This window comes from Ctenopharyngodon idella, chromosome 7, assembly GCF_019924925.1.
Source record: "Ctenopharyngodon idella isolate HZGC_01 chromosome 7, HZGC01, whole genome shotgun sequence".
Taxonomy (NCBI): domain Eukaryota; kingdom Metazoa; phylum Chordata; class Actinopteri; order Cypriniformes; family Xenocyprididae; genus Ctenopharyngodon; species Ctenopharyngodon idella.
The window spans coordinates 26,920,722-26,937,682 of record NC_067226.1 but is presented as its reverse complement, the minus strand read 5'-3'; the positions used below and the strand labels follow the sequence as shown (position 1 = coordinate 26,937,682).

Below are 16,961 nucleotides of genomic sequence, written 5' to 3'. Positions count from 1 at the left end.
TAGTGTGTATAAAATTAAAATTCTGATTGTAATACAGGGACATTAAGATGTGGATTATATTAAAATAGTCATTTTGCAGTGTAGGGTGGAGAAGACAGAGCGCAGGAGGCAAATGGAAGCTAATTATGAGTTAATAATACATGCTTCATTAGAGCAACGAGCTGTGGTCACATGATCTTTTCCAAATCTATTCCTTTTTCATGGCTTTAATGTAGTGAGATTTTTTTTTTTTTTAGGCATGTGAATAATGAATCAACCAATATTTGCTATTATTGGTAACACTTTACAAAAAGGTTCATTTGTTAACATTTGTTAATGTATTAACTAACATGAACTAACCATGAGCAATACATTTGTTACTGTATTTACTAATCTTTGTTAATGTTAGTTAATAAAAATCCAGCTGTTCAGAATTTGTTCATGTTAGTTCACAGTACATTTAACTAATGTTAACAAATAAAACTCTTTATTTTTTAATAATGTATTAGTAAATGTTAAAATTAACATTAACAAAGATTAATAAACGCTGTATAAGTGCAGTTCATAATTAGTTAATGTTAACTAATGTAGTTAACTAATGAACCTTATTGTAAAGTTATATTTTAGTTGTTCTTTGCTGTACGAGGTTGTACTTGAATTTTTGGGATAGATTCACATATAAAATATGAGACTTTTTTGCACACCAGGAAGATTTTATTATGAGTGGGGTCTGAAAAAAAAATATCCTGTTTTTATTCTCATCATTATTTTTTATTTTATTGTTTTTTTTCTAGTTTTAAAACAAGTTATGATTACACTTTTTAAATTAAAAAATAAATGTATAATGTATGAAAGTAGCACAGATGGGTGTTATGTCATTAAAAGAAGTGGTTACTTCTCAGTCTAATTTGAGTCATTGAATATATGAATTAAACTACAAAGGATCATTTGGTCAAACATGAAATAACCTTAAGATATGAAATAGTATGTTTATTTTGGCTTACTCTTTAGTGTTTTTTTTTCTTTTTTCTTTTTTTCTTAGGGAATGTCCGGAATGTCATGTGCTTGATTAGCTTGAGGCTTTTATTGTAATTAAAATGCTGCAGATCTCCAGGGTTTGGTATAGTCTCAAGTGGTTTTCAAGGTTCAAAAATAGATTGGACTGAAAATGTCAATCTGTAACTACAAAGCCAAAGCAAAGGTTGCTCTCATGATGAAGTGTGTATGTGTATATGTGTGTGTGCTTCATTCTGGTCTCAACAGACTCTAGTCAGCCAACCCATGATATTACACACCTGCAACTGTTTTAAAGAGGACCTATTATGCTTTTTTTACATTTTCAAGTTCAACTTAGTGTGAAATGTTGCTTTTTAAGCATGAAACGGTCTACAAAGTCACTCTAAAGGGAGTTCTTCTCTATATCAGTGTCACTGTTTCTGAACTCCCTGAAGTGCCTCCACTGTAGTCTTGAGTTTTCTTCCGGGAGTGAACACGTCACAATATTCCTCATTTAAATAATTCCCGGCCAAGGCATACGCAGGCCTTAAGTTGTGTTAGAAGTGTGGTGTTGCCATTAGGGGTTTGCCCAAAGCCAAATACCTTATTCAGAAAGGCACGGAAAATGAATAATGCATTCTATGGAGCCCCTAAAGGGACATGTTTAGTCATTGTTACATGGTGTTCGGCCATACACCGATTACATTACTTCCGAAACGCACTTGAACACACTGGTCCAGCCGACCAATCAGAGCAGATTGCGCTTTTCAGAAGGAGGGGCTTCATAGAGACAGGAACTAAACAGGTGAGTTTCCCATACAAAGACATAACTCGCTGCTTATCTGCCATAGTATGATGCATGGTTGAAGAAATCAACTAGTTAATCACAACTGTTTTCCGATACTCTATTGTCGTAAATTTGTCGCTTAACCATGTTGGTTAATGATGTCACTCAGATGGTGGATAATAACTTCTTTTAATGAATTAGTTTGAGACTGAATTAATGCCAGATTTTTGTTATGAATTATGTGTGGCAAGCCGGGCGGGGCCGAGAGCCTTGGGAACAGAGCGAGGATGTTGACGCGAGTGCTAATGAGCCTCGAGTCCCACGGAGGAGCTCGGAAGGATAAAATTGGAGTAACGACAGTGAAGGATGTGAGAGGACCTGGCCTGGACTTTGTTATTATGTTTATATGCGACAGTCTTCCGAGGGGCTGCCGCTTTACTTTTGTTTTGTTGTTTGTTTATTTTATGATTAAAAGTTACGTTGAATGTTTACCTGTTCCCGCCTCCTCCTTCCCTGAGACTTTAAACCTTGTTACATTATGGACATGGCATCTGAGGATTAATTCTCTTTTTTCTCAGTTATTTTGCTTTATTTCCAGATTCAATTATAGGCTCGTTCTTACATACTAGCGTTCGTATGCACATGCGCACTCTTCTAAAATGGCGCTTTAAATCTGCTGACAAACTAAAAGATGTCATTTAAATTTTGTGTATATTGAAAGATATAGATTGTACTGAATGTCATCTTGCTTATTTTGCTCCAGATAAGGATTTATGTCCACATGTCATGTAAACTACACTGTGTTCAAAATTATTATGCAAGTTACATATCAGTAAGATTTAAGAACAATAAACATTCAGATTTAACTTTTTCAAAGAAAGTGTTTGTTTGTTTTATTTTCCATATCTTTTTAGATAGCTGGTATCAATCTCAGACAGGTTTGTTGAGTAGTTTGCCAGGTCTATGGAAACCCTACTTAAAGAGGTTGTTCCACATTATTAAGCAAGTCACAGTTCTCATGCAATATGGGGAGGAAGAAAGATCTTACTGAAGATGAAAAGCATGAAATAGCGCAATGCTATGCAAAAGGCATGAAAACAACTAATATTGTGTGAAAACTGAATGGAGATTATCGAACTATCATTAAATTTGTGAGTAATTTACAGCACAAGAGAACTCGTTCAGATAAAGGCTTATTAATGAAAGTTCCTGTCAAAAAAATGATTTGTATTAAAAGGGCAGCTATAAAAAAAAAAAGCCAGTGTTGAGCAGCAAACAGGTATTTGAAGCTGCTAGTGTCTCTGGAGTCTCAAGAAGCTCTCCATGCAGGCTGGCAGTTATGTGTAAAATTGCATTTTAGCCACCACTAACCAAACCTCACAAAGAGAAACATTTACAGTGGGTGTAGAAATACATTTTCAATTGCTGTGGTGTTTTTTTGCAGCATGGGATAGTGCATAGTGCATTGTATTTCAGAAGGCACTATCCTTCTTTTTTATACCATAGCAGAAAATGGTCAGTTATGAACTCCACATATGTTGCAGAAGTCATTTTGACACCCTCAGAGACGCTAAAGGGACCTTCCATCTCACTTCCCAGTATTCCAGCCCAAATCATCACCCGCCAGCTCCCTGTTGACGTCACAGTCTTGTTGGAACGTGGTGGCCATTCACCAACCATCCAGAAATCCATCCATTTAGACCATCCATTGTAGTACGGCATTCGTCAGTGAATAAAACTATTTAAAAATGAGTCTTCATGTATTTCTAAACCCACTGTAAATGATTCTCTTTGTGAGCTTTTGGTTAGGAGTGGCTGAAATGCAACTTTATACAGAACTGCCAGCCTGCATGGAGAGCTTCTTGAGACTCCACAGACACCAGCAGCTTCCTGCTCAACAGTGGCTTTTTTATAGCTGCCCTTTTAATACAATTAATTTTTTTTGACAGAAACTTTTATTAATAAGCCTTTATCTGACAGAGTTATCTTGTGCTGCAAATTACACACAAATCTTATGATAGTTTGATAATCATTCAGTTTTCACACAATATTAGTTGTTTTCATGCCTTTTGCATAACATTGCGCTATTTCATGCTTTTCATCTTCAGTAAGATTTTTCTTCCTCACCATATTGAATGCGAACTGTGACTTGCTTAATAATGTGGAACAATCTCTTTAAGTAGGGTTTCCATAGACCTGGCAAACTACTCAACAAACCTGTCTGAGATTGATACCAGTTAGCTAAAAAGATATGGAAAATAAAACAAACAAACACTAAAATCTGAATGTTTATTGTACTGAAATCTTACCGATATGTAACTTGCATAATAATTTGGAACACAGTGTAGAAAATAAGGTGTTTTCTGAACATTCTATTCTAGTAGTAAAAGGGCATAACAGGTCCCCTTTAATATACATTTGAAGATAAAAGCCATCAATCAGACTTTAATTACACAATTTTCACCATAAACCTTAATGGAGCTGTCGTGACTGTGTCAGGAATTATTGATATTATTCTTGTGCCCCACTGACAGATGTGGTAAAATAACAGTGATTTGCTCTTGAGTTTTCTAGCAGAATGATAACAGAGGTTGCCTTGGCAATGACTCAAAAATATGGCCTTCAAATGAGAACACCAATCACCAATGGAAGATTATTCTACGTTTTGATCTCAGTTATTTAGCTAATCAGATCTACGTTTTGCCTTTTGTTCTTCTAGTTGCACTTCTCTTTGCATTTCATACACCTAGGAAGATTATGTATTCAAATTTGTATAATTGCATACACAGAGAGATGAAAAACACACACAGATTTGCATTATGGGTAACAGGATTATGTGCGTTTTGGCTTTAGGAGGCACACCGTGTGTTGATCTGGGAATACTTCAAGACTCTTGAGACCCCAAATCTTCTCATTACTTCAGTCCCTTTCATTTCACAAATGACTGAACTCTGTCAGTGTGATTATGAGCGAGCTTCTCAACCAATCCATTAACCTGAATTTGAAATGTTGAGTTGAATTGGACTATGTCAGTACGTTAAAACTGACATCTATGTTGTCATTCTTGGGTAGCATCCATTGTCTTTGGTCATAGTTTCCTGAAATGCAACTGTTTGTATATGGGTGTGGTGGCAAATAACTATAGGTTTGTCGATGATGGGAAGTCTGGGAAATCAAATTAAATATGCTAAGATGTATAATTAGTGATGATTATATAATTTGAGATCAGGTTTAGACTTTTGGCCCCAGAATTGTTGAGTCAAAGGGATAGTTCACCCAAAAATGAGATGAATGTTTTTCCATAATAGAAGATATTTTAAAGAACATTTTAACCATTCTTGTCTATTCAGTAAAATTTTATGGGATCCAAAAGGCAGGAGGCAGCATTGGACCCCATTGACTGTCATTATTTGGACAAAAAATACGTTTTCAACTTTTTTGGAACATGAGAAGGAGTAAAATTATGACAGTATTTTCCTTTTTTTTTTTTTAGGTGAACTATCCTTTAATTGCCTCTCTTACTCACCCGCCAACAGCCCTAAGATCATAAAATGTCATGATATAGGCTACAGATGGTGGGATATTGATCCAAAAGTCATTAGGTGGACATTAGTTGAGTATTGCATTGCAATTGGTTGATGCATATAGAGTTTAGTTAATGCATATACAACTAGTGTTTTCAACCAGGCGGTGTCATTCTGTCTTTTATGTTTTTAAAAGCAAAGCTCACAACTACTACAATACTGCTCTGAGTCAGACCCTATAATGTATATATTAACCAAATGTTAATAAAGGGGCGGAGCTTGCCTTTTTATTAACATATTGCCTTGGGCTAAGTGAGAAAGCCTAGGTCAGGTGCAAGCTCTGGGAATTGAATGAATACTTCATTATTAAGGCTGCGTTTATTTGATCAAAAATACAGTAAAACTATAATATTGTGAAATATTATTACAATTTCAAATAACTGTTTTTTTTCTATTTAAATATATTTTAATATGCAATTTATTCTTGTTGATTTTCAGCATCGTTACTCCAGTCTTCAGTGTCACATCAGAAATCATTACAATATGCTACTTTGGTGCTCAAGAAACATTTCTTATGATCAACAGCACTGAAAACGGTTGTGTTTACTATTTCTGTGGAAAATGTGATACATTTTTTTTCAGGGTTCTTTGATTAACAGACGGTTCAGCAGTAACCAAATTGTATTCCATAGCTTTGGCTCCCATTTCATACAGCAGCTCAACTTGTACTGTTTTCTGAATAATCACGTGTGCTTGTATTATCCACATGTGTGAGTTGCTTGGGATAAAAGTGTCTGTTAAAATGAAGAAATGCAAATGAAAACCTCTTATATGCAGGATTTATGGTCTTTCAATGTCTCTCTAAACTACTTTATCATTCTAAAATGCATTAAAAACAAAGATAGAGAAAGAGAGGTGGATCTCTGCAGTGATTAATGTCTATGAGGAAGTAATAATGAATAAAAAACACAGAAATATGAGATCTACTAATCCCTGCAAGTAACCTTCGCCTCATTTGACTTCTACTGCGTGCAGAGTGCCTGGAGGAAAGCCCACAACATGGAGAACACTGCGTCTCTCTCTCTCTCTCTCTCTCTTTCACACACACACACAAAGCAGAGAGAGTTACACACACAAGCTGTCAATTCTAATCTACAGTATTCGCACATGTAAGACATGCATAGTTCCTTCCATGCTCAACACACACACACACACACAAGCTAATCATATCCAGCCTCTGCTGCTTCATACCGCTCATTTGCTGTGACGTCTTAGATGGGAGGGGTGTGTGTGTGTGTGTGTGTGTGTGTGTGTGTGTGTTTATGGGAGTGTACACCACACAGCTGAGAGAAAACTAGTGCTTATACACTGGTGACAGGCATGAGCCACTAGTTACTGCTGCCGTCTTAAAGCCACACCTGCTTGCGAGTTTAAAACGAGAGAGAGAGAGAGAGAGAGAGATCATGGACAAGTGAATTCAAATCCCTGCAGTCACCAGCTGAGCACCATTCGCTGCGAGTGGGCTGCTGTCATACGTTAGCTGCTCTTCTATATTCCTGCCCTTTCCATGATACTGTGATTTTTCCTGCTATGGATTTTCTGTGCTACTTCAGGAACACCTGGGATAAAATTGAATCGAGAGCTGAACTGATTCATATTTGCTTTTGAAAGGCATCTCGGACTTGTCAACATACAGGTGGATCGCTTCGGGTTTTTTTTTTTTTTTTTTTTTTGAAGAGTAAGTCCATAATAAGGTCATTCAGACTGTATTGGGAATAAGGATTTATTTGAAGCACGCTGGATGCTACAGTGCGTGGCAAGATACATTGGACTGGTTCTGGGTCCAGGGGAAAATGCCTGCTATCCTGGTGGTCACTAACATGAAGTCTGGACTGCCAAAGCCGATCCACAGCGCCCTCCCCATCCCTCAGGTGCCCACCCGGGCTGTGGCCCCCCGGCCCTGCTTCACCAGTCCCCCGCAGAGCAGCGCTCACCTCCACCTCGGGAGTGGCTGGGCGCCGGGAAAAAACTACCATCCTGCTGATAGTGAAGAGGACACACAGGTTAGAATGATGTGAATGGTGTGAGGTTTTTAGGGTCTTTTTTACTTTCTTGCAGTAAAGCGATTTTATATGCATTACATTTATATTTGTGTGTATATATATATATGTAATTGTAATTCAAATTACTAAATATCATTACTACTATTTTCTATGGATCTTCAAAAAATACCATGATATATGTACATGTCCAAACACATAAGGTATTACCATGATACATGTCCTGAGAAATCATGGTAAAAAAAAAGTACTGTGGCAGTGGCATGGTTCTGTGTTATAGTATCTGATAGTAATACAGTACCATTGGACTTTAATATGTGTTATAATACAGAAATTCATTCGATTTTTGTGGTAGTTTTTGGTACTATAAGTTTATTGTTATGATGCCATGTCTAAAAAACTGGTAAATTGTTAATGTTTTTTAGATTAAAACTTAGTCAATTTCTGTACTATTGCATAAAAGTTAGCATGCACCAATATTACATTTGTGCCTGATACCATTTTATCATCATTTTATTATATTATATCTGTATTATTTTGTCTAAATCTTGAGAAATCCTGAAGATTACATTTCACAGGTATTAAATTATTAGTTTTTAAAGATTAACTTTGCCGTTTGATGATGACAAAGCTAATCGAATGTAAAAAATAATGTAAATGCACAATTAAATATTGGCCAACATCTCTAATATTGATTATACTGATCAACTGAAAACATCTAATGTCGGTTGATAACAATACACTGTATTGTGCATCCCTTGTGTCAAGGAAGTCTTTGCCTTATATGGCTATATGCAGATGCTCAAGATAAATCAGCAGTAAATCTGTGTATATTTCTCTTACAAAATAGTACTGTGGTTATACCATGGTTCAGTGATGGTAATACCATGGTACGTTGATACACGTCATGACACTGAACAATTACTATTCTGTTTCCATTTTACTGTTAGGTATTTCCAAAAACCATGGTATTTACGTGGTATATTTTATGGTAATACCATGGCACTTGTTATGAAAGGCTAAGTTTTTGTTTTAGCAGCCTGCTAGTGTTGAGCTAGTGTGTGTGTGTGTGTGTGTGTGTTTGTTCTCCAGTCATATCTAAGCAAGCCAGTGTGGCTCGGTTTATTTTTGAGTTAGTAAGTCTGCTAGGCAACCCAGGAGACATCTCTCTTTCTCTCTCCCTGCAAACACGTTCAAATGCCATTTAAGGCTTTGTCAAGGGAAAGGAGAATGTGTTCTTATGTGTGTGTGTGTCATCTCTGAAAGGAGGGTACAGATTGAACACAAACTGATCCAAAAGAACCCAGGAACCATAGCTTAACCTTTGGATATGTGAATGTAACAAATAAAAATGGACCGGCATGATTTTAAATGTGTGTGTGTGTGTGTGTTTCAGACACATAATCTGACTGTGGTTAATGTTATTTATCACTGCACGCCATTGCACAACAATTGTGTAGACGATGCACATTTAAATCTGCAGCTCTGGCTCACTGACACAGGCTTTAGCAGAATCAAGTGTTATACTGAGAAACAGTAAATTTAGCCGTGCGGTGATCAGCTGCGCTGGCAATCTGTGTTTAGAGATAGTAGATGATGCATGCGTGAGTGTATATATATATATAGTATGTGTGTGAGAGATACAGCCAACATAGTAGCTGAATGTGTACTACCTGCTTTCTAGAGATTTTGTTTTGCTTTGGCATTTCAGGAAGAAAGAAATGCTGTTCTTTTGAACTTTCTATTCATCAAAGAATCCTGAAAAAATGTATGTTTCAGCATTGATAATAATGATAGTATCTTGAGCACCAAATTAGCATATTAGAAAGATACAACTATTTATCACTTTTTGCATATATTGCATCATGGATTAAAGTCAGCATGAAACAGAAGTTTCGATAGTCTTTTCTTCCCTATTGTGACATATATCTAAGTGACATGGCCTGTCGGCCTCTAACAAGAAAAAATGTAGGGCCGGACTTGATTTTTTTTCATCAGGAATTGATTGGATGGTTGTGGTTTGCTATTGGTCGCGTGTCATGTGAGTGACAGGTTGTCCCGCCCTTAGGCCAGTAAACACATCATTAGAAAAGAGAAGAGATGTTGCTGCAAGTGGGAGGGGAAGTTACTTAAATTAAAGATTATGAGGAAACATGAATTTCAAAAAAAAAAAATTAACTTCATGGTGACTTTAAGCTTAGTGTAAAATGTTAGTCAAAGTTTAAAGCTAATCCACTCAATTAACTCATGAGGTTTTTGTGTTCATACTGTAGATTAAAGGGATTAGGCTGAGCGAAAGAATGAGTGAATGAAAGAAAGTCAGGGCAGAAGGCATATTCAAACCATGAGATGACGATCTGTGATTGATGATGTAGTCTACAGTGCTCTCTAGTGCTCTGAATATGTACTGCACTCTCCATCTCTCTCTTTCTCTCCCTGCGTCTTGTTCTCATGTAAGTAATTATCTGAAATTATATAAATGATTTAATTTAGTCATTATGAGCTTGATTTCCACAGTACAAGATCTTTAAAGCAAGTACAGCCAAAAAAGAGGTCATGTCTGGTTTGTGGACATTTGGAATCGGGGAATCATTGTATGCGTCAAATAAATACTGGAAATGAGAATGTGTATATAAACACACAAAAAACACTGCATATTTTCACCATTTGTTGCCATCTGGTAAAGAGATTAGATCATTTCATTAAAATGTAAGAATACATAAGCACCTCTGTGTTACATCTAAAGCATCTTATTAAACTTCGCTGAATCTTGTCGCTGTCAACCATTTAATGAACTGATAAAAATTACACTTTCTACACAAGACAATTTATTACTCTTTTTTTTTTTTTTTTTTTCAAATTAGTAGATGTCTCAATCAGGATTAAAAAAGCTAATTTTCTTGAAATATGCACAGTATTATTAATAATATATGTGAAATATTACAATTTAAAATGTGTTTTCTATTTGAATATATTTTAAAATGTAATTTATTCCTGTGATGGCAAAGCTGAATTTTCAGCATCATTACTCCAGTCTTTAGTGTCACATGATCCTTCAGAAATCATTCTAATATGCTGATTTGCTGCTCAAGAAATTTGCGCATATTTCTTATTATTATCAATGTTGAAAACAGTTGTTTTTGTGGAAACTATAATGCATTTTTTAGAAATTTTTGATCAATTTAATGCATCCTTAATGAATATTAATTATAATAATATATTATAAATTTTTTATGCCTTTTATATATATTCTACTACTAAACCATAGCTCTGACACACCTTTATTATGTTTAAGCCACTTATTTATTTATTTATGTTATAGTTGTGCGTTCTGTTGTGGTCTGTCCTTTTACTATCACCTGCTACATTTAATGTAGCATTTTATCTTTGATTTGTTTATAGACATATTTCTGTAAAAAAATTCAACTTTGTACAGTTGGCATATTGAGCACCTTCTTATTCTTCTGTACTTATTTTTTCCCAGTATCACACTTACACACACTTGCCCTGTGACTGAAACCTGTGCCTTTGTGCTCCTGCTCATTGATTTTAATGCTCTTTGCCCTGGAGGCTCTGGCTTTGCCTCTTTCTCCACATTGATTTTCAGGTGATAGTGGTTTTAATTTGCTAATATAGTGGACTGGCTGTCTGCACTAGAGCACTGAATAAGATAAAGGATATTAACATAACAATACAGCCATGCATTTGCATGGGCTTCCCGCCTTCATATTTTCATCTGATGGTCACTTGAATTTACACAGAATGCATTGCTCTTATGCCAGGGTTTTTCCTGCATTGAAAATATTTTGGCAGCTGCCAAAATGAATCTTTGTCCCGCCAATCTTTGTCCCTCTGTGAAGAGCATCAAAGGTTTCTATTTACAACATGTTTTTGCAGCATTGATGTTTGTAGCCAATCACAGACATATCTGTTAAGTGTATGAACGCAATGGCCAATCAGAGGTATTTAAGTTAGTTAAAATCCACTCAACACCGCACAAAACAGCAGAGCACAAAGTATAAGCACGATGTCAATAAGAGATTTATTGCACAGCGTTGATGGCTTCATTGATTATAATACCGAGAGTTTTCACTTTGTGTACATCGCGTTGAACTGAAAGGGATAGTTCACCCAAAAATGAAAATTTTTATATCATTTACTCACCCTCAAGTTGTTTCAAACCTGAAGTTTGAACACAAATGAAGATATTTTGAAGAATGTTGGTAACCAGACAGTTAAGGATAGCCATTGACTTCCATAGTAGGAAAAAAAAATACTATGAAAGTCAATGGTTACCGTCAAAAAATAGGATAAGTTAATATTACAAACTGTTTCTTTGCATTTATTTTGGATTTATTGTCAGTACTGGCTGGGCTCTCATTTCATATGGGTAGGATACTTTTTACTGGATGACTGTGTTCGTCCGCCACCACCGAAGACCATTTTTGACCCAGGAAAACCCAGTATGCATAGCATGCTCTCCATTTTTTTGAGTTTTCCCGTAACATGTACACAGCCAGCATCTTAATGCTGTCAGAATATGCAGAGAGTCAGCTAAATCTGAATGCACTGAGCGCACAAGACTACTTCACATTCTGTCACCATCTGTTTCTACTACCGTAACACTCCACTGTTCCCTAATGGCACGAACGATACTAAACAGATCTCTGTGTGAGAGTACTCTTAAACACTCTGGAAACTTGTTTTGGTGATGTGTGCACAGCAGGTGTCCTAAATGCATGACAAACTGCCTGCGTTTGTGTCTGTGAGATTGTGATTCCTTTGAGGCCTCCTATCAGAAATGCAAAAGAAAAACTGCAGCCCGTCCTGCTTGATAAAACTCAACAAACATCTAATCTCAGTGGATCAAATAAAGTTTCTATTTTTTCTTCTCCTTAAAGTGTCTTGCAAGAATTTGCATATGAAATAGATGATGTTGGGTAAAACGAACAGGCAGATACTGAAATAGATTAAAGGAGAAGATGGTTTCGATGTGCAGATATTTGTGAATCTCAGTTTGAAGAGAACGTTTGAAACCTTTTATTTAGATACTGGATTCCTGGAGGACGTTTACAGCACAAACATTGAAGATGTTCATAGTTTTAAAACAGAAATGCAAGTAACTCAAAGGATTGTTTTACTGATATTAATCCAATTTCTTTTTTCTTACAAATTTATATCCAGTACCCAGTAATACCTGACCTAAATAAATAACTCAATAAATAAATAAAAGGGGGAATTCAAGCTGTATTTTTTTTTGTATGTGTTAAAGGGATAGTTCACCCAAAATGTCATAATTTACTCACACTCATGTTGTTTCCAAACTATATAACTTACTTTCTTCTGTGGCACACAAAGGGAGAAATTTTGAATATTTCAGTGCTTTTTTGCCCATGCAGTAAAAGTCCATTGGGTCTAATGTTGATTGATCTCCAATGTTTACAATGTTGTGTGTTCTATAGAAGAAAGAAAGTTAAACAGGTTTAGAACAATGAATGATGAAATCCTCATTTTTGGGTCAACTGTCCCTTAAAGGGATACTTCACCGCTGGCAAAATGGGCTTTCATTAAACTTGTCTGCCTATACAGTAGAAAGGCAAAACATTTTTTGAAATCGGTGCTACCTGACTAGAGGAAAAAAATAAAAAAAAAACACTGTTGTCTTCCCTTTTGCCAAATAGGTAGGAAAACTTTAACACCCATAATGCACTGGGCATGTTGCCGTCCAAGGCCACTCCCACCAGTCTGCTATGGATACGCTTGACCAGTCACATACCACCTTGCTTTAGTAGGAAATACTTCTTAGCAAACTTTTATTCATAATGGTGTTGACTTGTATTGTTTCTGGGTGCAAGAATTCAAAGAGTGAATGTTTAGCGGGAGTGAGTTACTTTTGGTTTCCAGTGAAGGATCCACAACGTTGCAGGCAATGGCTAAAGGCTGCAAAGAATCATAAATAAGGAGAGAACGCCAAAAAATCTGAAAAGTGTTTATAGTCAACATATTAAACTGGATGACTACTAACACAGTGTGGGCCAAACGGAGGGGGGAAACTGAAAGAAAGCTGTTGCCATAGTGTTCCATTTTTACCATAATGCTGTTTAAAGAGTAGACTTATGCTGCGTTCCAGGCAGGTTTTTGAGCCCGTAAGTAACGACTTCAAACAACGACTCACGACTTTGTAGCTTTCCAGGCAAGTCACGCCAAACTGCCTGAGTGTAAACAAACCAGCATGGCGGACCGTACGGGGCTTATGCTCATTTACAATCATTTCTATCGCCAAAGGTGCTTACTCCTTGCTTATTTGAGGGAAACGGAGGAGGAAAAACGGCGCATAAGGCAAGAGGAGCTGTTATAACTTTTATTTTACGTTATTTTACCGCGCACTTGCATAAACACCGCATCCGTAGGGGCTGCCATTGTTGTTTCGCGGGCTATGTGACGTCAGAGTGCCGAACTGGGAGTACATCGATCTAGTACAAGTTCATGGGTGGGAAGTCACGGGTTTGATTCCCGTTCCAGTGCACTTTCACGGGTAGAAGGTTGGAAAAACACGGGTTACGGGTTGCCTGGAACGTGGCAATAGTATGATACAATTTTCAGTTCTTCTGCTAATAACCCTCTGTTGATCCGACTGTCTGTTGGCGGGGATACAAAAATGCGGAAGTATAATCTGGAGTTATTTACGAAAACCCTGGAGATGTCAAAAGTCTGTTGCTGACAAATAAACGTTAATTTCTCGGTCCAGGTAACACAGATGAACACATGTGAACACATGTTCATTTACATATACTGCCGACATTGTAACAATACAAAGCGGGTTAAAAATCTGCAAAGTTACACTTTAAAGAAAGAAATTGAGGTCAGTTTTGATTTCATCTTGACTTTAAGACTTTAAATTAAGTGTAAAAGAATAACTAACTGTAGAGACATTCATTAGATCTTATAAATGAGATGATTCTAGACTGGGTGTCTGTCTTTTTGTGATCTGCATATGTTTAGATGTACTTCCTCCATCTGTCCTTGGACATGTCAATCAAGACATCTGTCGTCCTGAGTGTCTGTCTGTTTAAGTCTCACCCTTTTGTCTTCGCTTTATGGTACTCCATCATAGAAATGCCACCATGCCGAGAAACGTGTCGTTATGTGTCCGGATGCTGCTTGGTAATTTGACCGCAGATCTGGCGTGAAGTGGGCGATGTGAACAGTATAAAGGTCAACATGCATTTGTGTTCAGGTCGAGGTGAAAGGTCACAGCTGATGAAGCTTTGAGTGCTTGACCTTTGTCGGTAGTGAAAGCGTGAGTTGTGATGTTTGCTGGGATTTAGGTTAATGGTCATTGGCTGCTTTGATTTCAATGGAAATTACTGAGGTCCTCACTTTGAGCAGGTGGATTCTGGGTAGGATCAGTTTACTTGCATTTACAGTGTGTTCACACTTGTAGTTTGTTTCTCTTGGTTCTTTTACAAGGAGACATCGGTTCCAACGCCTGTACTAAACTGAAATGGGCAACGTAGCTCCTATTACAAGAAAAACCAGGAATGCTTGAGCATTTCATCCTTTTTTTTAGGGTCGCATCTTGTGACATCATGTCCTATTTTTGATTAATTTAGATGTCTTTGGTCATGTTGCAATCATATTTCAGTCAAACCTTACCAGAGTTTGTTGTTTGGTGCGCACCAGGGCAGCGAAATCGCATCAGTTTTTCTTTTTAATCGAACCAAACATGCCAAGTGTCAGTGAGACTGTCCCAGGCCAGTTTGAATATAGCTCAGATTGAATGAGTCAATGGAAATTTCCAATTGAATTCGGCTGATTTGATAGTTAATAGTTTAAGGTTGGGTGCTACAATGATATCAATGATAAAACAAAATAAGCAAAATTCTTAAAAGCCAATTGGATTGAAGGACTATTTAAAAATTTTTATAAATATATATATTTATTTTTTAAGCACATGTCCAAATATCTTAAGATCATATTTACATGTTCGATACTGTATATATAACACATACTATGTTATATGCAAGGAATAATTATTTGGAATTATTTCAATTACTGCTGTGGTTCATTATACATGAAATGTAGCAAAAAAGGCTCATCAACATGCACTAGAAACACTGCAGGAGGAACTTCTTCTAACAGCATGTTAACATCAGTTCTCATCATGACTTCTTGATAAAACACTCTTTCATTAGCCAGTTGGTAACTATGGCAACCACCCACAGATGTGACTGTGATGCTGTGCATGGATGTCCAACATCACAGTTACATTTCTATCACGACTGCATCATTTTTGTCTTAAATCTCGGCAAATGTGTCAATTTTATGTCTTTAATGACTGAAAAAGTTTGAGAATTCTCTAGGAGATAGATGGATAGATATAGTCAAATATTGTGAATATTTACAAATATATTGCTGACAAAAATATATTTAATACATATATTAATATTTGAAACAGTCTATTCATATAATATGCTGTATACAAGTACAATACAGCATAAAATACTACAATGTTATATTCATATGTATTTGTATATGTAATATTTTGTTGTTTTTTATAACAGTAGTAATTTACAATTGATATATTATATTATTATATGAATAGATTGCTTTAAATATTAATATATGTGTTAAATACTATAACCAGATATTATACATAAATCTTAATAATAATTCAAACTTTCTAAGAATTTTTTGCCATTTTAATTTTTGTTTGCAGTTTTTTTCCCCCTGAGAATTTGTTATTTGTGTTGGTATTTTAACAAAACCTATCGTTTCTAGGAATCGAAAGGAGAAGCGAAAGGAAATGCTAAAATGCTAGCTAACAGGATCATGACATCAGCAGTTGGACATTCCTTACAAGTGTTTCTTGAGTTCACACAGTGCCTGCAACAACTCCAGCCCCTCCACCACAGGCTCTATTCTCTTTTAGGATACCCAGGGTGCCTCTGAATCCCTCGTGATTTTGTGTCAGCGCCCCAGAAAGCCCATATGTCCCACCCACCCCCTAACAGCCTGGCAGTGGGGACCTATCCACCCCCCTAACCTCCCGAAAAGCAGATGATGGGGGTCTCCCAAAACAAAGAGCCCTCTCCACAGGGTGAGCCCCCTCATTGTCCACACATACTTGGATTTATTTTACCATCCATTGGCAGAATGAATGGCGAGTGTAGCCTGTGATTCAAAGCTGTTGTTTTTTTAATGAGCTTGTTCACTATTGCCCGACACATGTAGCGTCCGCCACATATCACTCGGCTCTACAGAAGCACAATAAATCTGTTGAAATGTTCAATGTGTTTTTCTCACACTTTGATTGAGTTGTAAAGAGGCAATTAGCTTTAGATGAGCCTGATTTAGTGAGAAAACTTTTATACGAGTCATTTGAGATGCGACTAAACTCTTGTTGGATTGGTTTACGGTAATGTTTATCCATTAAAGAAAAAGCATCCTAAAATCCAGTGTTGAAGAGAATTTAAAATGTTATGCTTAAAATATTGTCATTTTCATTACTTTAAATAAAGATTAAATTTAAGAGAAGAGTGATTTTATATATATATATATATATATATATATATTAAAATAATAAAATAGATAAGAATAAAATACAATTAAATG

The 16,961-nt window shown here is 36.3% G+C and overlaps 1 protein-coding gene across 7 annotated transcripts in view; it reads left to right on the top strand.

Moving 5' to 3' along the window:
• Positions 1–16,961, top strand: part of nav2a (neuron navigator 2a) — a 217,840-nt gene that overhangs the window by 106,383 nt on the left and 94,496 nt on the right. For 2 of the 7 annotated variants that reach the window (XM_051900035.1, XM_051900029.1), the window contains exon 1: positions 6,651–7,349. The exons of 4 other annotated variants lie outside the window; for them this stretch is intronic. In XM_051900035.1, the coding sequence (XP_051755995.1) occupies positions 7,140–7,349 (210 nt within the window). In that variant the 5' untranslated portion in view covers positions 6,651–7,139. Of the gene's footprint in view, positions 1–6,650; positions 7,350–16,961 lie in introns of those variants that run through there. One more of the 7 variants, XM_051900034.1, reaches the window with a different exon arrangement.